Genomic DNA, 24,196 nt, shown 5'->3' with positions numbered 1-24,196 from the left:
ATTCTGTGATACTCGGTGTAGATAATTAATCAGCATCCTTGTATACTTGAAGAATAAGATAGCACTTTCCCTGCACTGTGGTGTCACAGTGTGCGTATATGTATTATTATTATTAGTCAGTTGGAATAATGTGTCTGATTAATGTGTCTGATCTAACTTGCTCTCTAATTTGCTTTCCCCTGCTGTCCACCATGTCCCCCCTGTGAAGTTCTTATGCTTCACTATAACTTAGTTAACTTCCATTGATGTTAATCTCATTTTATTTTGAAAGGCACCACCTTAAGGAATTGGTAGTGGGATCCATTTTTAGCATGGTCTCTGTGTTTTTAATAAAAGTGTTCATATTGCCAGAGTACTGAAAACGTATCTCAAAATGAAGTGATATGTAATATCACTTCATCTTTTCCTGCGCGCTGTTCCAAATATTTTGCCAAGAACGTTAACAGATACAGGTAGGTCCACAGGTTTTTGGCCAAATAATAAAAATAAAAAGATTAATTTTTACCCCAGTTACTTTCAAACCTCTGAAAAATCAGATATATGACAATGCCAGTGAGTGCAACACTTTTGTCACACTCCTTGCACTTCAGTCAGAAACTCATTGTATGATTTAAAAATGCACAGTGGTGGATTACAGAGAGAAAACTCAAGAAAAATATGCCACTGTCCACAAACTTATGGACCTAACTGAGCAGAGTATCCTGATCCACAGATGAACTCCCGACTGCAGCTGGTAGTCCTTGTTCTGCTCTGAAGCCTCCGTGAGCTTGAGCATTTTAACCACTTTTCCACCTGCCACAGGTTCTCATTAGAGTGTCCCTGCAGCTTGCAATGGATCTCTGAGGCAGAACATGGGCTACTGTCACCAGCTGCAGTCAAAGACTGTCGATGGAGCTGAATGATATTGAAAACCTCCACATCAGTGATCTGACTAACGAGTCAGCCAGTCAGGAAAACACAAGGCAGGGAAGGCTGGGGATTCTCCAATAGTGGACTGATCGTGGATGGAACCTTTTTCTTGGAGTCTTGATGCATTCAAGTTGATTCTGTTCATCTGGACGCTGGTTTGAGCGCGGAGTCAAGGAGGCCATTTACGTGAAAAGGGAAAGACCATCTCTGAATCGAGGAGGGGCCCTAAGGGTACATCTTTCGCCATCTTACAATGCTGTGATTGCAGAAATTCCCCAACTCTCTGTGAATGGTACTCATGGCCATTGATCAGTGGTCTTTGATCAGTGGGTTTTGGTCAGTGGTTGTTGATCAATGGTCATGCAAATTTGCATAATTAAGATTAAGGAACTGACCTCCCAGCCCATTGTTCCTTCAGTGGGCTGGTTTCAGTCATTATGCAAATGTACTGTTTATGAGATCGGGGAAACCTGCAGTCAGCTGAGACTGAAGAAGTCACTTGGATGAGTGACGAAACGTTTCTCCCACAAAACGCTACGTCCAGATGAACAGAATCAACTTTTGGAGACTTTTTCTTGGAGGTATTTAAATATGCTAAAATGAGTTGCCAGTTACACTCTGACTAGTCTGCCCCACTAAAGTCTCTATGTTGGGAAATTCTGCTTTGCAGCCGATACTGAAGCAGAGAAATATGCTATAACTTTGAAGGAAGGATAAGAAATCAGCCCCATATAAGTATTCAGCGTATTTTTCAGGTGGTGCAGTGAAGTAAAGGCTAATAAATAAACAAAACAAAACACTGCTATACTTTAAATATCTTTCAAATGAATTAGGTCATACAGAGTGTTGTCTGTTCATGTCTGAAGGCAGCAGTTTTTATACTGGTCATCAGCTTCCTCTGGGCTGCATCAGCCTGCCCCCACGATCTCTCTCCAAGAACTCTTTGTCTGCTTTTGTGTGTCTTTGTCATCTTGTAGCTTCACACACGAACAGTGACGGAAGAGGGAAGGGGAAAAAAAAAAGAAGTGCTTGAAAGAAAAATACACATCCAGCCTACTCTTTTCCCTGTACGGACATAACTCGCTGCTATCTGAAATGGTAGTGACTGCCATCTTATTAGTACTTTTTTTTTTTTTTTTTTTTAATTTCTCAAACAGACATTATCATGTGGGAGTAAGACATTTCTGTCAGCTCTAATAGAGCAGCCGACACAAATCTCAGCAATCTAAAACATCAGGTTTTAGTGTCATTCCCTCAGAAAGAAAGAGGACTTAGTGCACACAAATAACAGCCGTAGGGTTCCAGAGGGTAATGGAGTAATTAAACACGTTGTCATCGTTGCATTGTTTCTCTCGACTGCCGGAATTTCATTATCACTCTCTGTGTTTACTGTGTCTTATTGTGATTAATGGAAATGTTTGGACATTACCTGACACTGATGTAGCCAAGGCATGTTGCAGGAGAGGAGGTGAATAATTTGCTTCCAAAAATCGTTAAGTTACAACTGGTCCCATTTGACATGTCTAAACACTCTAAATCTGTTTTTACAGCTACTAATGCAGTCATTAGCGATGAAGTAGCAATGGGATTTGCACTTCTTTGATGACACTGGGTGTGTTTTGGATTCTATAGATTGACACATGGTGACACCTACCAGTTTAAACTTGTTTTTACTCGGTGGCTCAGCTGTTTAGCTTTCTGTCCTCCCAGAAAGCTAAACAGCTAAAGTTCTCTGAAGCTAAAGAGGTAAAGGATAAGAACAGAAAAACTATTTAAGAAGAATGCTTGCTATTGGCCAGATTAGTCCAGAATTATGTTGAATACAAAATTAAAATAGTTTTTTTAAAAATCTGTGATGGAAGAGTTTAAAAAAAAATGTGGTCAACATGTCAGACCGGATACTTGTTTAAAACTCAGTTTCACAGTAATATGTATTCCACACTCATTCTGCAGTGCATGATTATTATTTGCTGTTAAACTATATCTGTCATCGTATCCACACTTGATGCAGACAAAGTAATATCTATAGTTAGGTGTAATAGGGTTTGGTTCCCGTAACTGTCAGTGTCAGTTTCCTAGCAACCAATTTACCCATTACTAAAGTTAGACAGTCAGAAAGACGATTTTTAAAGTCTGTAAAATATCACGCTTTCATATGCTGAATTTATCAAATTACAATGTGTGAAACAAATCTCTCATAATGATGCTCATTTTGCCTTTTATTTGATAGCTGCAGATAGCCAACAGGAAATGTGGGAAAGACAGCAGGAAATGTGATGCAGTGAAAGGTACACCTGGTTGGGAGTTGACCTGGAACATTGTGCTGTTTTGCATTGCACTTTAAAGTTTTTGTTGACCCGCAGTGTTGTCGTCTCTTTGCTTTTGGCTACAGCTGGCAGATCTACAATGCAGTTGTGCTTTGGTGAAGATAGTACAGCATTTAGCTGCTATACAGTTAGGTAATTAACCATGGATTGGTTAGAGATTAAAACAAAGGTAACGTCAGTAAATATTGGTCTTGGATTCAAAAGGGTGGAAACGGACAAATTATAGGTGATTACTTTGCTCGGTAACTGCTCTGTGTCTTGCTAACAAGTTCACCAAATCAGCCTAAAACAAGTGCTGTAACAAGTTTCCACTGTGGGTAAACAAAATCAGTTATTCCAGCAAATCCTGATGTCACAGTCGGGCTCACCAGTTCACTTCAGCACCAGTAAAACACCGATAACTGTAGTTTTGCTCCAGTTCTCCCTGTCAGAGCTGCAGTCTGTCTCCTTCAGGCAGATTTGTTTTTCTTTAGAAAGGAAGCTTTTCACTACTCAGGAGTCCTGGCTTCAAATGGCCCGGGGCATGTTAGTCGACACAGACGAGTACTAACAAGACCTAGTGTGTGATATAAGCCTTATGTACAGCCTGCAGCTAATCAGCACATGATGAACGGGTGACTTAATGGAGACGATTTATCTGTCGGAGGTTTTCCATCTGAACGAGCTTTATTCAGGTTCATCATTCGATCTATCAGCTCTTAGACAAGCTGTGCACCTGAGACAGTTTCACACTGTCACATTAAACTCCTTTTTTTTCCTAAGAAGACTTGATAGAGAGTAGAGAGAGTCACTTTGGGAGATCTTAGTGAGACATATACAGGGAAGTGTGCTGTGTTTAAAGGGTGAAATTAAGTGGTATTTACAATTAATGAGGCAATGGGGGGTGGTGAAAACGGCGAAGACTAGAGAATCCTCGAGAAGGAAAGACATCTGTGGGATTTAGCTTCTCTTCCTCGCTCTCTTAAAAACCAGCTTGCTTCATGTACAGTCTCAGTGCGTACCCAGTTGGCACAATGCCTCCTGGCAAGGATTAGCTAAAATGAGAGCTGTCCCCTGTGTGTTCATACGTAACTTTGAAACTGTCCCTCGCAGAACGATTATGTGCTTATCAGATTATCCTAACATGTTCACAGCAACCAAAATAGGATGCATGAGCATAGGGGGAAAAAGAAGAAACTTGATTTGTATGAGTTTATGGTACGGTTTCCTGGAAGCGCTGCAGATGTCCTCAGGCTAACACTGCTGAGTCCACACGTTCATGGATATGCGGGTGAGAAAAACACTTGGGTATCACATATGTCAAAAGCAGCCACAGCCAGCATTATCACCCTGCCAGCAATTTACACTTACAAGCATGTGCAGTGACTTGATTCGAGTAGGGAATGATTTGGAGCATACTGGCCACTCATAGATACTAGTATTTATTCAGCATTTACCTTGCTGCAAAAAGAGCTCATTATATTCTTACTTTGTTTAAGTTACAGTCACCTCCTTGTTATCCAGGTTGGAAGTCGCTGTATGGTCTCCTTTTTCATAAGTGAAACACAAACTGAACCACATTACCTGTTTATTTTTTTGTCACAGGGTAGCTTATTATTCTTTGGACTGTAGCCTCAGCGTGAGTTTATTTATTAGCTTCGCGGGCCGTGAAGTTACTCGTTCATATTGTGCTGTGCTTCTCAGCCCTCGCTGACGGGACTCCGAGCCTGCTGGTTCTCATTCTATCCGTCTAATCAGGGACCGAGTTACACCTGCGATGCCACGTGGATGCAATTAACTGACTGGCTGGGAAATAGTAGCAGCACTGTAAGCCCTGAAAACACAAACTGAGAGCCACTCGTGTGAAGAATTGCTGACACCAATAAACTTTTTTTTTCCCCCCCAGAAGGACAAATATCAAAACACCCCCCCCCCCCCCCCTTATTTTTCTATCTTCACCTAAATGAAGATTCATTTAAATATAGAACTAGGAATTAAAATTAGAATTACTGTTGAATAAGTAGCTGAATGAATTAATTCAAACTGAAGCTTGATACTCACTGTGATGACTGTGAGGTTGTTCAGATCACCAATCATGAGGTGAAGCATAAACCGATCAAAGACTCTTGTTTGCACACAGAAGCCTGTTTATAATGTCAGCAAAGCACTTGTGCAACACGTTAGCAATGTAGCTAGTCATGCTTGTGTTATTTTGTAACGTTTTTGGTTGTAGTATCAACTTGGTGTTAGATTTATGCACAAACTGTAACTCATTTGTAGTTTTTGAAGTTTCCAGTGTTACTTTAAAGGGTATTTCTTCATTTCTTAATAGCATTGTCATTATTGTACTAATGAAAATGGATATTATATGAGCTCTGTCTTACTGTCACTTTGAATGAAGATGTGCTGTACACTTCAATGCACTGAAATATCCGGTTCTTCCATTTCCAAACTTGTAGAATGAAAACTGAACCAGTCGTCCACAAGCAGGAAATGGAGACAGTTTGCCTTTAAAGTATCAGTTGCACCTCTTGAAACAAACAGCATTTAGGCAGGGTTATTGAAGAAAAAGCTCTCCTGCATTAATATACACTCATCACCCTCTTTATTAGATACAAGTTGCTAGAACTGGCTTGAACCTTGTTTTTCCTTCAGACCTGCCTTCATTCGTCATTAGAGCAGGGCGATATGACCAAAAATATTTATCACGATATACATTTTAAATTTTGCTATAACGATATAACTGACGATATAATTGGCACTAGACAAAATACTTTACAACTCCACAACTTTATTAGTGCAAAAAACCCCATCAATGTATTTTCACTTAAACAAGCAGCTGTTTTTTATGTGCATTAAAGTTATATAAAAATTTAACAGTGCAAATGCAAAATCCTTGCTGACAGTTTAACCAAAAAGCATTTCCAGTGGAAACTGGCTGACATATCCTCAGCATAACCATGTATAATATCCACAAAACTTAAAAAGAGGTTATACACATAATACGGTAATATCATGTTGAAGCACAGTACGTATCACTCAGCGAGGCTCCTGCCTACGATAGCCGTAATGCTCCGACAATCCATCAAGTGGTGCAGGTTCGTAGCTTAGCAAAGTCGTACTAAAACATTTGACAGATTTCCGAGTGCCGTGTACGACATAAAATCATTTCGAGGTCAGTAAACACAACCAGAATTCATACATAAGGCACACGGGATTATAAGTTTTTTCAGAAAAATCAAAGGATTGATTTTAAGTGTGCTGTATTTTCCAAAAACATGGTAATATCGACGGCCCGCTAGCATGCACTACCAAAAATAGTGCTTTGTTGTGTATCTGACGGACAAAAGTTAAACCAGTTCCACACCACTGAAGTTGCAGCATTTTTACAAACCAATTCTGGTTCATCCGTTTCATTCAACAATCCGCTTTCGCCCTTCTCATTCTGCGTCGCCGCCATGCTTTTTCCGCCATGTGTGTATGAAAACAAAGGCACTGCGCATGCGTGTTTTACCCATAATCTATTGCGATATTTCATTTTCTTATCGTTGCCCAACATTATACCGGTATTACTGTGAACGGTATGATATGTTCCGGCCCTATTTGTCATGACATAGATCCAAAAAGATGCACAGCACTACACACTTGCTTCAGATTTGTTAGCTGCACATTCATGATACAAATCTCCCATTGTACCACAAATGAAAGCTCTATTGAATTGAGATCTGGTGATATGAGATTTGTGACATAGTGTGTTATCTTCTGGAAGTAGCCATCAGATGATGTGTGGTAAAGGAATGAACATGGTAAAAAGGGGCCCAAAACATGAAAATTCCCCCCACACCATTACAGTCCTACTACCAACCTGAACCGTTGATATAAGGCAGGACTACTGGTGTGCTTTGACGATGTTTACACCAAATTCTGACCTTACCATATGAATGTTGGCGCAGAAATATTGACTCATCAGATCAGGCAACATTTTTTCAGTCTTCTCTTGACCAGCTTTGGTGAGCCTGTGCAAACTGTGCCCTCAGTTTTCCTGTTCTTGGCACATCCCACTTTTCAGTTATTTATTTGTAAAAAATGTTTGGAATCATGTATGATTTTCGTTCCACTGCTCACGTGTACACCACTTTGTGTTGGTTTTTCACGTGGAATTCCAATAAAATTGATTCATGTTTGCGGCTGTAATGTGACAAAATGTGGGAAAGTTCAAGGGGGCTGAATACTTTTGCAAGCCACTGTAAGTGGCTATTGTAGCTCATCTGTTTCAAGGTTTGATGTTAATAGATGCTCTACTGCATCTTCCTTCCCTATTCTGATGCTCAGTTTGAACTTCAAAAGGTTATCTTGACCATATCTACATGCCCTAAATGCACTGATTTTTCTGCCATGTGATTGGCTAATTAGATATTTGTATTAATGAGCAGTTGATCAGTTGTTCCTAATGAAGTGCGTAGTGAATGTACATTTTCATTAGGACCAGTTGGACACTAAAGTAGGAAATGTCTCCATGAAATGTACTACTGTGCACAGAATATGTTCTAAAACCAAAATGAGGTGTTTTAAATCATAGTGAAAAGTTATGCAGAGGTAAGGCAGAGAAAGCAAGTGTTAAAACTACTTCCTGTTGGATGAGGTGCCATCAAATGTATTGTTTGTTTGGGCTTCAGTTTGACATTTAGGGGTAATCGGTTTACAATTAAAATAACTGAATAATCATAATGGGAAAAAATGAAATCTGCTCATTGTAGTAATTGGAGTTTTATATCACCTGGATGTAATGAGAACGTGATTGCACTATTCATCACAGACCTGTGTAACATTTTATATTAGATGTGATGAGGGCTGCAACTCATGGGTATTTTTGTTATTGATCTGTTCAGGTATTTATTCAGTTTAACAAATAGCAATCACAGGTTGGTATGGTCCAAAAAATTTAAAGACATCTTCTTGTTCTTATTTCAGTCCAACCCTCAAATATTATTTGCAGTTTAAAATAGAAATCTAATAGCTAAGTGTAATACTTAGCTGTTTATCTGGCTAAATACATAGCCATAAATTGAAAAGACATTCTCGCCATATATACACTACAGACATTTTTGCTTAATTTAATTAGTTTTGTGTCCTCCGACTTTTGAATTATTGCTAGCTGTGACAGTTTAAGCCTTATTAATTACGCTTCAGTTGTATTCACAATCATTTCTTTTTTCTTGTCTCTCTTTTAGCCAACAACACTCTGCTCGGTGGAGGTGGAGGTAAGTTACCACCTGTCTGATCCTTTGGTCGTCTATGTTTGTGTGCCTGCCAAGATACGTGCAGGCCTCAGCTGTTATTAATGGCATGGCTTTGTGGTGCAAATGGTCGTCTGTGGACACCAAATAATTTAAAATTGTCGCACTTCTTTTAATCAGATGATGCAGTGCAATTTACGAGCCAAAAAGAGCGAGCGAGCGTGCGTGCGTGTGTGTTGGTGTACGTGTTTGCGAGTGTTTTATGCCCCATGTGTGGTGTCTGTCTATATTTTTCTTTGTGTAAGGTAGCAGGTAGCTCTTTGTTGTGGCAGGTGTTCAAGGTGCTTTTGCATGCAGCTCGTGAGGGTGTGTGCCTATGTCTGTGTGTGTGTCTGTGCTTTTTACGTGTTTGCAGGTGTGAAGTCAATAGTTCGTAATTTATGGGTGTGGAGTGCTGTGGAAATAAACATTTTTCAGTGTATTGTTGACTCAGTGCTTTGCTGCGGGTGTGTGATGTTTGACGTCCGTGGGTAATCGATACTTGCAATAAATCTGTATTGCTAATGCAGTAGCCAGATTCACTAAAACATGTGCGCACGCACCTTACTCAACTTGTGTGTGTGTTTGTTAATGCTTGCAAATTTGGGTGCTGGTGCATTTGCCTGTGGTCGTTTTCTTTGTCTTCATTTGGCCAAACAGCTTTAGCCTTTCAGCCCGGCTCGCTCACACTGCCGTTTTTAACCTTCCTATTTGTATGTTAGTCTGCATGCAGCCTTTTTCTTTGCAGTCTCTGTGGTGAAGTATCAAGTGGTGCACCTGCATGTCTGTATATTCGCGTGTATGTGCATTCGTATGTCAGCTTACAACCGTGCATCTGCTTGCCTGAAATGATCTACTGAAGTCCTGAGTGTCCATATGCACACATACACGACACACACACACACGGGCTCCACCTTAACTGATAAACACCAGCTGAGGCTCAAGCCACAAAAATGGATGCCACACTCTTCCTGTTGCCACACACACACACACATGCAGTCAAGCACCTCGAGATCTACAGCGTCGTTTGATGTTGTCCTGAGGTCTCTGATGGCTTTACAAAGACAGATGGTTTCTAGAGAGCCCTCGAACATGTGAATGCGTCACACTGGGTGCATTAGTGCCCGTGTAAAGCATGTTTATGTTGATCACTGTGGTTTAGTTAATGTTTTTATTCAGTTAAATTTAACCACAGCAGCTGTTTTCATTGTAAACATTTCCACCGACCAGCTGAACGAGCCAACATTAAGAGCCACCATCTGAATCTGTCTATTCTCTCTTTCTGTGCCACTCTGCACCATTTCCCCCCCCTTGCTCAGTTGATTTCCCTCATTTCTTATTGTATGTATTTTTCTGTCTCCATCTCCCTTTTCAGCTCTGTCCTTTGGGGTTTGCTAAGGCAGATAGAGCCTGGAGTAGGTGTTAATTAGAGATAGGTAAGGGTAGTGACAAGAGGAAGAATGGAACAAACAAGAGAGAGGGAGGGAAACGATGCTTAGAGAAAGAAGACGAGAAAGACGAGAGCGATGACGGCCACTTGGGATCGACAGATGCAAGCGGAGGGCCAAGTGGGGAAAAAACACACACACAAAAATCATTTACTATACATCTACATTTGCCAGGATCACACTCTGCACTGAGTAACCATGCATTCATTCATTCAGCTTTAGTGAGTTGTTTTTTCCATCAAAGGTGAGGCAACAAAAGGTCTTTACGGTTCTTTACCTCTCAGTCTCAAGGGTACCTGGGTAAATGTCATTCAGTTAGATCAAACGCACACCTGTCGACATTGTTTTTCGCACTTCAATCTGGAGGAGTGCTGAGCTGATGCAGTGCATCAACAACAAACTCAAGGGCAGGAAATTAACCTTTTTTTATGTCCACTGGCTGCTGTTGCTCATTTATTCCTGAGCTTATCTGCTATTTCAACATTTCACTGCTTTGATTGATTTTCTAAATGGAACAGAAAGCCAAGATGATAGAGGTTTAGTCAGCCAGACAGTTACCATTATCTTTGTATAAACATTTATTCATGTAGACATGAACATATATCAGTTTAATCTCTGAATGGATGCTGTTAAAATTGTTAGAGCCAACACAGATTCTTCTTCTAGGTCACCATATGTCAGTGCGTACCTTTGGGATGAATGGCACGCTAAAGTGTTTTTTCACTGGCATGTGGCCTCCAAGAAGTATCAGCTTTCACTGATACAGCGTGCAGCTGTTTTCTGCATTTCAAGACATTGTAAACAATCTTTAAGGATGAAAACTACAGTTTCCTTATTCATTTAGCAGGGTAGCCATGGGGTTTTAAGTGCAGTTTAACACATAAGTCAGCAGTTCGTGAACAGTGTTGTCACTCAACAGTAATTTCATAGCTTTGATACTATATTTTCAGAGCATTTTCATTCCATGGGGGGAATTTATTTCCTTATCTATGAGCATTCTGCCTTCATTCTGATTTCAACTGCACACCTGTGAAGTTCCCCGACTGGACTGTACACCTTTATGCTCACCGTTGTGGCCCTTTTGAACAGCGACAAATACTGAAAGTGACTTTAATCACTGTATCACTTTGCTTCCTGTTATAATTTTTTCCACTTCTGTATCAGTGATAATGCAGAGGATTTTTTTTGAGTGGGGACATCTGTTGTTCAGGAGGAGACTGCCGCAAGTCCAGGAAACATTGAGTGCCAGTATGAATGGTGACCAAGCTGTGACGACGACACAGCGGGCATGCAACACAATAAATTACCTTAAAAGGGGATTTAGGTGATGTAGGAGAGACGAGCCGTGATGTAGTGACAAGATTATATAGCTTTAAAATTATATAGCACTCTTCTATATATTTGAGCATTCAGAACAACTTGTATTGCATGGCACACTGGCTTCCTTTTTCAGCTCTGAAGATTGCACGTTGGTCACCCACCACACTTCTATTACAATAAGCAGTAAAGAAAATTGGTATCACAAGAACCAAACCCCTGAAACGAAGTTTGTGAACCCAGACGCAGGTTGCCTGGTTGGTAATTTTCCTGTTACATGCAGAGCAATCACAGAAGCCAGCAAAAAAACACTTTTCAAGTAAAAATCGTCTATGAGCAAAATATTAAGATAGAAATTGAGATCTGGAATTCAGCTTTAAGCACTTGTCAAACCAAATCATGTGATCATACATTCAAAACCCTCACTTGCTGTGATGTTCCGGTTTCATAATAACAAGTTACTGATCAAACAGAGACACAGTTACAGACACACAGACAGTTGCTGTCAGAGATCCTGCTCTGGGTCTGTAGGGACAGATTGCACAGGATGTGAGCCAGCCACAAAGACACTGCCGGCTTATGATTGGTTTAGGTTTTAAGACAGTGCACAATAGATGAGCACAGTCCCAATTAAAATTTCATCCACTTGCATTTTTTCATTTCGATGGGGAAACACGAAAGAAAATGTTGCACAGCTAAAAAATTCAGGCTGAAATTGCATGAGATGACATCTGTAATCAATCCTCAAGAACAACGATGGAGTTTGAAACCCGGTACTGGAAGTCTCTCGGCTCTCGTCCTTGTGTGTCTGCAGCCCTTTTTGGGTTTTTTTTTTTGCTTTCTCCTTGTCTGGATGCAGAGAAAAATACAGGCGGAGAAGAATAGGCTTGTCTGCTTGGCTTTCAGAACAAATGAACAGGAGAGCATGTATTGTGAATGAAGGGAGAGAGTTTTGGAGCATGGAGATGAGACTAGAGACAAAGAGCACTTAGTGTACCTTCCGCATGCAGACAGTGCTGTCAGCCGCATACATAAATTCATCTGTTTCACTGCTGTTAGCAACACTCATATATGCGTGTGCGTGCGTGCGTGTCTGTGTGCGCAAGAGTTCACGGTAGTAACACTTAACAGGTTGCGCTGCATTTGTTTGTGAGTTCAAGTTTGCACATATACACAGGTGCCTATACAGAATCGTAGGAGAGGCAGCGTGCGTGTTTGTGCGTCCATCCACCACCAGAACCATCCTTAATGTTGCCTTGGCAACAAGCTGACTGAAGTAAATGAGTGTCCCGGCTCTGCTGAGGGATTGTGGGAAAGCAATATGCCAGCGTTCCGCCCCATTAGTTTGACAGACAGCCTGTTTGGCCTATAAGAGGTCAGCTGGCAAGGGCAATCGTATTAGTATTCCATAGGAGAGACTTCAGGATTGGTTTTACTCTTATGCCAAGCTACCCATGAGTGTGTGTTTTCTTATGTGTGGATGTGTTTGTTGAGGGTGGGCGGTTTGAGGTAAAGCTTGTCGTGGCACAGAACAATAGCAGAGAATGTGTGTGTGTGTGTGCGAGTGTGTGTGTTTGTTTTTGTGCCCTGCTGGAGGTTGCAGGCTCCGCGCCAGGTAAGCATATCGCCAATTATCACTTCACAGTCCCCCTACATCCCCTCCCTCTCTCCCCCAGAGTCAGTCAATACAGAGCCTGCGAGGGAGATGTGATAACACCTAAACTAGTCAGCCGCCTGTTTAACAGGGTAAAGAAGCCAAAACACTAATTTCAATCCTTCCTGTATTCATCCATGCATTGCATCCTTTTAATCTATTCCTCTCTGGAACCCTGCTTAACATTCATCTCTCCCTTCTTTGTTTTTAGTCTCACCCACTCTTTTCACCTACACACCTTTTATTTATTTATTTGTTTTACACTTGATCCCCTTCCAAAGCCATTTCTTTTTGTCCAACTGTGCTCTTCAGTCTCCCGTCTCGTCGTTCTCTGTCTGTGTGTGAGTGTCTCTCCATTCCCCATTGTTTTTATTTATTTATTTATTTATTTTTTTGTTTGTGCACTCCATCTCTGATTCCCCAAAAGACCGAGCTTCAATAGCAGAAAACGGTGAAGTGATATTTAGTATGATAATCAAGGCTAAATTATGAATTTTGCATGATTTTTTTTTTTAGGATGAAAATTAATTTGGCATATTTCATGTTTTGTGTGTTTTTGTGTGTCTAGTGATATAAATGTGTTCCCTGGTTATTGTGTTATAATCGGTTGATGTCTATTGGTTGCATTAGGTGTAGCCAATTAAGACTAATGGTCGAGTAGTTCACATGCTTCATTTGCACAGAGTCAGTGGAGTATGAACAACAAGTATCCTTTGACACCAAACTCATTGCTCGTTTTAAATGACTCGGTGTCTAAGTGGCTTATAAAGACCTGATATTGGTGGTATTTTTTATTAAGGCAATGTCAGTTTGACTTTTTTTGCTTCCCAAGAAAAGTGATTTTCATTTGTGATGAATTTATTTATTTTTTACATTCATAAGCATAAACAATACAGACAAACAGCCTTTACAAAATCCAGTTCCTATGCAATAAAAGACCAAAAGGAAATCAACAGAAACATATAAATTACATAAATCAATTAGAGTGAGGCTTCAGACTGCTGGAATATTATTGTTGTGTCTGAAATCCCTGCCTTGTACTAGAATTGTACTAGAGAAGACAGTATCACGACCAAAATGTTTGCAATAAATTCAGTCAGATTAATAATAATATTGGGAAGATGAGAAGTTCAGTCATTCAAGAGGCTCAGAGTAGCGCCACTACTCCTCTCTGTCAAAAGGAGCCAGTTGAGGTGGTTCGGGCATCTTATTGGGGTGCCTCTTGGCCGCCTCCTGGGTGTTCCTGGCATGTACCACTAGAAGGACCCCCCGGGCCAGGCCCAGGACATGCTGAAAAGATGTATTTCTTGACTGACCTGGAAATGCCTCAGTGTTATTGTAGAGAGACACATAACAGACAAGTTGTACTCTTCAGCATAGACTGACTAAGACTGATTTCAAGGTATTGGCAGTCTGCCTGCGTTTATAAAGTAGGCAGCAAAGGTAAGGAATAATTGCTAATCTGTCTGAGAGTGGCTGCATCAGATTGGAGATCTGTGCAACTGCCTCGTGATCAAAAGTGGTTAGCCAGAAATTGAGGGTGTTACAAACTTAATCTCTGGGGAAGTTTGTTACTAGAACTACTTGCAATTGGTCTCTTACAGCAAGAAATTTCAGTGCAGTCACTGAGCAAACACTGGTTATTATTTTTGAACCCCCTACTGGCAAGGATGCTTCCATGCTATTGTTACTCTGTATTGGGACTGAGCCATGAGCAACTCAGGTTCAAGTGCTGTAAAAGTTACAAGTTAATGTAGTTAGAATCAAACGCATCAAGTCCCTAGAAATAAAGGAGGTCATGAAATTCACATTGATCTATCCTGGGTCCTATATTCAGATCAGTTAAAGACAGCAGTCATGAAAAGTTTTATTTTCAACATCAGTAGAAGTGGTTGCAGCCTGCTTACATCATAAATCTTACTGACATCTGATATTTTCTGGAAATCAATAACAAGCCTCCTAAAAGAGCAACAATAGAGAGCAAGAGCTCCACGGTGAAAATAGACAGTAAAAAAAAGTGAAACCTCACAATTCTCTCCCAAGTGCTTCTCTTATAACACTCATTGTTTTCCAACTGTGTATGTGTGTGTCAAAGAACGGCATGTTTCAGTATGAGGGCGTACAAAATTACAGGCATACTTTATAGTACTTGTGGTGAGTAGAAAAAACTTCCTACCAGCTCCTCTGATTATTAATCGTGTATAAAAAGTTATAAAGTAACCCTTAGCTATTAAACAACAATGGATGTTAAAAAGTTTTAGAAAAAACTTTTAATAGCTAACTTGATCAACAGGAAGAATACATTATAAATGTGAAAGAAGCCATTTCTGTTGTGATAAAGTCAACACCTGCGCTGTAATGACATTTCTCTGGTGGCCTGCTGAGGCTAATCTACCGAACACCTCGTCACCATATCAAAAACCACTCATTACATTACATAATGGCACCTAACAGGCTCACCGTTAAATAGGTTATTATTGCACTTGATCACACTAACATTAGTCTGTTATGCTGGTAATTCATCTTTAGGTAGGCATAGATTTCTGCATCAAATTGCAAAGAATAGGCAATAGTTTTGTTTTGTTTTTAAATAAAACTTAAAAGCACTCATTACAGCTTGCTGGTTGTACTAGAGGAAGTCATTAGACTTTATTCCTTGGGGACTATAAATGAACAAGTTGTTCTCACCCCCAGATTTTCATGTACTGAAACTTGACCACAACCTTTTGGCTTTAGATTGCGCTGTTCTGGCTACCCATCCAGCTTCATTTTCAACCTGCGGTGCAGTCCAGTCCAGTTCAGTACATCTGAGCAACTGCTGTCATCACTGCTGGACATGGGTAACCATGACAGCCATGAAACTAGCAGAGAAGTTTGTTGTAGATGTGAAAAGTTCTTGTTACTGCTACATGGATTGATATTTATATAGCGTTTTATAGCTTAACAGAGCAGTCAAAGCACTTTTTAAATACAATCCACATTCACCCTTTCACACATTCATACAGCATCTTATTTTATACTTTCAATAACTTTCTAACTACCTTACACACTCACACTCCAGTGTATCGCAGGCTTTTGGGGGTTCAGTATCTTTCAACATGTGGGCTGAAGGAGCCAGGGATTGACCCGCTGACCTTCCCATTGGTAGATTACATCCTCTACAGTAGATACTAGCTGTCCTCCTTTGTTAGGCGAGAAACTCAAATCAAACATTAGCCATAGTTGTTGTTTAGTCTGCGTATTGTTAGATGTCTGGAGGTCCGCATGTCTAATCTGCTACCATAAGAAATTGCAACAATGTTGGAAATAAAAAAGCATATTTATGCACGTTTCGTGTGTTAGAGTCATGACTTTCAGTGAGGAGGAAGAGGGTGACATTTGATCCAGATACAGGTTGCATGGTCTCTTCCACCTGTGCTTTCATTTCTTTGATCAAGGAGACTCCTTCTTAGATTATAAAACTTAGGTATTTTCCTTCTTCATATCTTGAGTTTGAAGGTGCAGACAAAAATTTAAAATTGCCTCCGCTGCAAATGAACAGTTGGTATGATGCTCCATTTCTGAAGGAAAAGACTTTTTCGCCGTTTATTTCTGAATACCGTATATTTTTTTTCTCTGTGAAATAACCTCAAAAAACAACTACCTTTACCCTTAAAATATGACAAAATTTGATCTGTACCCTGCCTCTTGCCCTGTGACAGCTGGAATAGGCTCCAGCACCCCCCACAACCCTGAAAAGGATAAGCGGCAGCGAATGGATGGATAAATGAATGGGTCTCAGTGAGAATCGGCTGGTGTGAAATGCGTGGCAATACATCCAATAGTTGTTCAGATATCACATTGTGAAGTGAGTTGACCACTTGGCAGCTGTTATAGCTCACCAAAACCACAAGTACATTATAGATGCTGGTCTCAAATTATATGTGTGGAATACTAGTATAATACTAATAGTGGTGGAAACTCATAGAAAACACATGCAAGACAATTCTTTTGTTCGCCTTTCTACTATTTTTAAAAAAAGGCAAATATTTCTGGCAGAAAAATGATTTTGGTCTAGAAACTCAACAAATCCACTCATATTGTTTTCTAGAGCGATATTGGTGCCCATAAGCGACTCTTACATAGCCGTCTGCATTGACAAGGTACTGCTGGTGCCGCTTTGCTTCAAGCACATCTTTCATTTGCTTCCCCCTCTGCTCATGAGTTCCCCCCCTTCATATTTCTGGCACCATTCAAGTGACAGAACAGTGTCTGAATCTACTCAGTAGCATGCAGTGCTCATGCTGGGCTATTACACTGGCTCCCATGGAGTCAGAAGTTACTGTAGACTGAAAGAAAGCTAACATGGTCTGTGTTCAGTGAGTGCAGTGACAGGGATAGCTTGTCTGTGTTAAAGAGGTGGGAGTCATGGAGTGGTTAAATAGGTGTATGGATATTTATTAACCATACTCACCAGGTTCAGGTTCTTTTGTCTGCCTCCTATCATCTCCATTTAGCAAGGAGCAATCTAATTTAAACATGATAATATCAAAGCTGCCTTTTGCTAAATGGAAAAAGCAACTCATGTGAAAGAAAATATGTTGAGCATGACATTAAAATGATCTTATTTGGAGCTAAAAGGACAGGAAGTGCTGGTTTCTGGGATTAAAAAGTCATCTTTTGTGTGTCTCCGTGGGCGTGTTTCTTTCCTCTTTGGTTTTTTTGTGTCCCTGTGTGACTCGCCACATAAGAATGTGATTGGTCACTTCATAGAAAGGCTTTAGATCTGGGGACTTGAACTCAGAAGGCCTGCGCAGTCATTCATCCATGCCAGTAATAGGCTAACACCTTAGCACCGGGGATCTAAAATCAGATTTCGGCAGCCCCCTTGGCCCTGCGCCTGATGTAAGGGGTCATTGTAACAAGCGGAAATCAGCAGTTCGCCATCCTTTGTAGTCACATTAAACTCCCAAATTAAATGTATTCCAAACAGTGTTTCTGTGCCAGGACACGTGTTCCTTAATTTTGGCATTCAGCTGTATTTAAAGCTGTATGTGCACCCATGCATATGTGCTCTAGAGTGTGTAGCTGCATGTGTGTGTGCAAGCCTCAGTGTGGATGTTTTTCAGCTCCATTCGCAAGCTTGTATTACAGCTGTGTAAGAGTGAGGGCAGGGCAGTACTTGGGTCAAAAAGCACTGCTGTAGCTCAAGGCTATGCAGTCCACTCATAAAGACTGGAGGGGAAAAGGCCAGTTTGCACTAGTAGGCACACAGAGAGGCACATACACATTTGTGTATCTGTCAAACATGCAGCAACGAATGGAAAAAAAAAAGGTATTGTTGGTTTAATTTCCAAGTCAGTTCCTTTTCTTTTTTTTATGTTGTTTTTCTTGCTTGTTTCTTTTTCTCCCTCCAGACTATTTTTACATCTGCTACTCTTGCTTATTCCCCTCCTCCCCTTCTCTCCTTTCCATCTCTCTGTCTTATCACACTTGTTCTCTCTTTCAGAGTTGGCCTGCTTCAAAGTTGGTGTGCAGCGTATTTTTGTGTCACCTCAAGGACTCATCACACACACGCCACACGTACACTTGAAAATACACTCATAAATACAGTGTCCACAGCTGCACATATGCTTTGACAAGGATATACACACACAATATATCACTCACATGCGCATACACACATATCTAAGCTAGTTTCTGAGCACCCTGAGGAGGTAGCCACTGTTCAGAACTTGTTTGTCACACCCTCGCACTTGTGCTTCGCTCACAGCGTGGCCCAGTTCAACATGGCACAGCATGACATGGCACACCACGGCTCAGCGCCGCATGCGATATGCCAACTTAACACAATAATGTTCAGATAACACCAGACCCCTGCCTGGAGCGCCTCAGTTTGGCGAAACACACCGCTGTAACAGCTGGTCTGTACGCAGAGAGACAGATAAGAACCACAGGCCAATGTGCTGAGCTCTGGCATATGGATTGATGCTATTGAACTATTTTGAACCAGTGCTGACAAGTGTCACAGTGCTGTGACGAATCCATTTCTGACATGTGCCTGATTCTGGGTTGATTTAGAATCCAAACTTTAGATTTAATATTCTAGAAAAACGACATGTTGCTCATACACGACGACCAAAGATTAATTGAATTAAAGGGATGCTTTTCATTAACACACATGAACATGTTTAAATGTCTACATATTTACTGGCAACCTATCCAGGATGTACTAGTCCTTTCAGCAATATGCCAGCTTAACACAGATAACACCAGGCCCCCGCCTGGAGCCACTCAGTTTAGCGAAACACACCGCCGTAACGTCTGGTCTGTACACAGAGAGACAGATAAGAACCAGACCTATGTGTTGAGCTCTGGCATGTGGACTGATGATATTAAACTATTTTGAACAAGTGCTGACAACTATCATAGTGCGCATGTTTAAATGGCAACCTGTGCAGGGTGAACCAGTCCTCCTTCCTCGCGTCAGTGCCTGACCCCACAACCCTGAATTGTATAATGGATGGATGGATGTTTTTCCCATTGGTTGGTTATTGCTCAATTGATCAAATATAACATTATGATCACTGACAGGTGATGTTAATAACACTGATTATTTCTTCACCTGCTATGAGGTGGGATATATTAGGGAGCAAATGAACATTTTGACCTCAAAGTTAATGTGTTAGTAGCAGAACAAATGGGCAAGTGTAAGGATTTGAGTAAGTTTGACAAGGGCCAAACAGTGATGTTAGATAGCTGAGTCAGAGCATGTCCAAACTGCAACTCTTGTGGGGTGTTACCGGTCTGCAGTGGTCAGTATCTATCAAAAGCCGTCCAAGGAAGGAACATTGGTGAACCACTCACAGAGTTATGGACACCCAAGGCTCACTGATGCCTGTGGGGTCTTATCCAACAGAAGAGCTACTGTAGCTCAAAATGCTGGTTCAGTAGAAGAGTGTCAGAATACACAGTGCATTGCAGTTTTTTGCATATGGGGCTGCATAACTGCAAACTAGTCTGAGTACCTGTGCTGACCCCTGTCCACCGAAAAGTCCTAACAAAGGGCATGTAAGCATCAGAAGTGGACTACGTAGCAATGGAAGCAGGTGGCCTGGTCTGATCAATCGCGTTTTCCTTTTTTTTACATGTCGATGGCCGGGCGTGTGTTAGTCACTTACACTTACAGCATAGTACACCTCGCACCAGGATGTACTATGCTTTGGGCAGTGCTCTGCTGGGAAACCTTGGGTCCTGCCATCCATGTGTTACTCCTACCTAACCATTGTTGCAGACCATGCACACCCTTTCATGGAAATAGTATTCCCCGATGGCTCTGGCCTCTTTCAGCACAATAATGCCCCCTGCCACAAAGCAAAACTGGCTCATAAATGGTTTAAGGAACACAGCAATGAGTTTGAGGTGCTGACTTGGCCTCCAGATTCCCAGATCTCAATCCAATCGAGCATCTGTGAAATGTGCTGGACACCTCGAAATTTACAAGACTTACTGTATGTGTTACTAACACCTTGGCGTTAGATATCATAGCACATCTTGTGTGATCTAGTGGAGTCCATGCCTCAATGACCATTGCCGTTTTGGCAGCAAAGGGGAACCGACACAGGTGGTCATAATGTCGTGCCTGATCGGTGTGTATTGCTATTTGGTGTAGTCTGTTTTTAGATAGGATAGTTTCTCCTTACATGTATAATTGATATTAATAATCTCAATCTACTATATAATTAGTAACTGCACTCTAAAATAAATGTAGTGAAAGCTTCTCAAAATGTAGTGGAATAGAAGTAGAAAGTAGCATGCTGCTAGAATCACTGCTATAGAGAGAGGAGGGCGGCTGTCTGTAACAGCGCTTTCTAGAATCTGGCAAAGCTGGAAATTGATAACAAATTAGGCTCACAGTTAGTCTTCACACATTGCTTTCATTTTAAAATGTTTCTGGCAACTCATTTTAGCCTTGCAAGAGAGCTGTGGCTGTGTAAAACAAGCCAAAAGTGGATGTTAGAGTAGAAAAGATCACTTTAGTACGAGCTGGTAGGGCAATGTGTGTTATTAACCCACAAAATTTTATAGTTATAGTAATTAGAGCAGTTGTTAACTCTAGAAGAAGTTGTGCTTGACTTCACCTGAGCTCAAGGTCTCCAATACATCGGTGTATCTTTGCAGTGTGTAGGTGTGTGTGTGAGTGGAGAGGCTGCACAAAGAACACACAGATAACTGACAGTGCCATTGTCATGGATGTTGTGTTGCAGACCTTTGTTGGGGGGAAAATAAGATGCTGCTCAGGCTGGCTTTTCTAGTCTTTCTTTTGCATGTGCTCCTAAAAACACATTCACGGTTCAAACAATATTGTTCCTTACTTGTAACTGTGAGTGAAAGGCTTACCTTTCATATCACCATGGCCTTCCTCCACCGTGGTGAAGCTAAGAACCTGTTCTTTCTTGCAGTACATCAAACTGATTTTACTTATTTTCATATGAAACTTTTTCTTGGTTTAAAATTAGGTTTTGTTTGTTTTTACATCCATTTACAGCCCACTTTGAACTTGAGTGGACCGGACGAGTGAACCTCCACTTTCTCATATCTCAATATAAGATAAAGAAGTGCAATTTCAACAGTGCATCTTAGTTTTTCTACATGATGAATGGGTAAAGTTACAGTGTTGCATGTTTTTGTTTTATAAAACAACAAAGTGTAAAATTTCTAGTAGACATTGAAAAACAGGAACTTTTCTGTCATTGAACTATTTAACTCAGGGGTGTCAAACTCCAGGCCTCGAGGGCCGGTGTCCTGCAGGTTTTAGATATCGACCTGGGTCAACACACATGAATCAAATGATTAGTTCATTACCAGGCCTCTGGAGAACTTCAAGACATGTTGAGGAGGTAATTTAGCCATTTAAATCAGTCGTGTTGGATCAAGGACGCATCTAAAACCTGCAGGACACTGGCCCTTGAGGCCTGGAGTTTGACACCCCTGATTTAACTAATACCTACACCACCAATTACTTTGGTGTAGTATGAATATCTGTGGGGGAGGTCTTTATCTGCAGGAAAAGCTGTAAAACATATAGAAACACAGGGTTTTATGTTTTACACACCTGATTTAGAGTATACACCCACTGTACACTTTATTAGGTACACCTTGCTAGTACTGGGTTGTAACCCTTTAGCCTTCATAGCTGTATTAATTCATCATTTATTCAACAAGCTGCTGGAAACATTCCTCACACATTTTGGTCATTTTTGACATGACAACATCAGACAGTTGCTGCAGATTTGTGGGCTGCATATCCACGACGTGAATCTTCTATTCTACCACTTCCCAAACGTGCTCTATTGGATTGAGATTTGCTAACTGTTGAGGCCTGAGTGTAGTGTCATGTCTCATTGGCATGTTGAGTAAACAAGTTTCGGATGATTTTACCTTTGTGACACGATGTGTATCCTGCTGGACGCAGCAGTTATAAGATGGGCACACTGTGGTCATAAAGGGATGAACATGGTCGGCAAAAACGCAGAGACAGGCTGTGGTGTTTCACTGATGCTTAATTGGTGCTAAGGGGGCCAGAGTGTGCTGAGAAAGTCTCCCTTACCTCAATTACACTACCAGTAGCCTGAGCTGTTGATAAAGGCACATGGATTAATGTTTAATGGTGTTCATGCTAAATTGTGACCCTGTCATCTGAATGTTGCAGCAGAAATCAAAACTCATTAAACCAGGAGATACTTTTCAAATCTTTTTAGTCTTGGTGAGCCTGTGTGAATTGTAGTCTCAGTCTCCTTTTCTTAGCTGACAGTGGTTACACCCGGTGTGGTCTTCTGCTGCTCTACTCCATGTGTTGTGCAATCAGAGATGCTCTTCTGTATATCTAGGTTTTAATGAGTGGTTGTTTGACTTACTACTGCCTTCCTATCAGCTTAGAGCAGTCTGACCATTCTCCTCTAGTATCAACAGGGCTTTTTTGCCCAGAGAACTGATTTTCACTGAATATTTAACTTAAAAAAACAATATTTTCTGTAAACACTAGAGAGGGATCTGTGTGAAAATCCCAGTAGAGCAACAGTTTCTGAAATATTTGGGGCAGCACGTCTGGCACCAACGTTCAAAGTCACTTTAATCACCTTTCTTCCTCATTCTGATGCTCGCTTTGAACTTCACTGGATTGACCTGACCATGCCTACGCACCTCAAAGTACTGACTTGAGTACAGTTATGTATCACAAGGTTTGGGACAACTATGTTTTAAAATGTTTGGTAAAAAATAATGAAGTGATTTATAGTCAGTAAATTAGGTGAGCATTTCCTGAGGTTTTCCTCACTCTTGACTTTTATCTAAGGATAATCGTGATCTTTCCCAAAATCATTAGAAAGCATAGAATAGCATTAGTCATCATTATTCAAACAAATGAAATATGTTTTCAGCAAACAGGTGTTTTACTTTCATTAAAAACCACCCGTGGGTGCTCTGTTGGCCTCGGCTGTTAAGCTAAAGACCGTGAACCACAATGTCCCAAAAGGTTTCACGATATGTTAATAAAAGAAATGTAAAAACGCCACAGAAGAACCTGAATGCTGAAAAATGGGAATATGTAAATGTAATTTCTGGAAGACTTGGTTGGACCTCCAGCTTATTCCTCCTCTTCACCCCAGCTGATCAGTGATCAATGAGTCAATCAAATCACAGAAAATCTACGTTATTACGGTTACTGTTATAGTGTCTCTGTGGATGGATTATTGTTTTACATGATTTTAAAAGCTCATTTGTTGAAGTTTGATATTTTTAGTGCTTTTTTTCCTTGAAGTGTGAATTAGACACATTAAATTCTTCTTTCTCGCTTTCATAATGCTGCAAATCATAATAATAAAACTGTATCAAAATGAACTTTGAAGAAATAAGTCTGACTGCAAGGGGTGCATAGATTCTGTCTGAAAATGTAATTGGCACAGCTGTAAAATTGCTTCAGCCGCATCATTGCCCTCCTGGAAATGAACACAGTCACGGTCTTTAGATGTGGTGGGGATCAAAGACAGATACACATTTATGAATATTATGTAGATTTATGAAAATTTAATTAATAAAGAGTAATTGCCCAAAAAGTCAAAGTCAGCTGAGTCCTTAATAACACATTAAATCAAGTAATTAAGGAAGGCAATAGCCTTAAAATCCATTAAATAGACTGACATGTAGAGAGACAGATGCAAGCAGGATTAGGGGTGAAAAGTTAGTAACCTGCAGAAGCCTGGAAATTCAAGCGTTCACCGCTAATACCAACATTATCCAGGTCCTTTT

At 40.7% G+C, this 24,196-nt stretch overlaps 1 protein-coding gene across 3 annotated transcripts in view; it reads left to right on the top strand.

Annotated features, from left to right (window-relative positions):
* Positions 1-24,196, top strand: part of macrod1 (mono-ADP ribosylhydrolase 1) — a 157,974-nt gene that overhangs the window by 84,344 nt on the left and 49,434 nt on the right. For 2 of the 3 annotated variants that reach the window (XM_026143655.2, XM_026143653.2), the window contains exon 4: positions 8,447-8,476. The exons of the other annotated variant lie outside the window; for it this stretch is intronic. In XM_026143655.2, the coding sequence (XP_025999440.1) occupies positions 8,447-8,476 (30 nt within the window). The remainder of the gene's footprint in view (positions 1-8,446; positions 8,477-24,196) is intronic. 3 annotated transcript variants of the gene reach the window in all.

Source organism: Astatotilapia calliptera, chromosome 2 (assembly GCF_964374335.1).
Source record: "Astatotilapia calliptera chromosome 2, fAstCal68.1, whole genome shotgun sequence".
NCBI classification, from domain to species: domain Eukaryota; kingdom Metazoa; phylum Chordata; class Actinopteri; order Cichliformes; family Cichlidae; genus Astatotilapia; species Astatotilapia calliptera.
The sequence above is the reverse complement of the archived record's forward strand: the minus strand, read 5'-3'. Positions and strand labels throughout refer to the sequence as shown.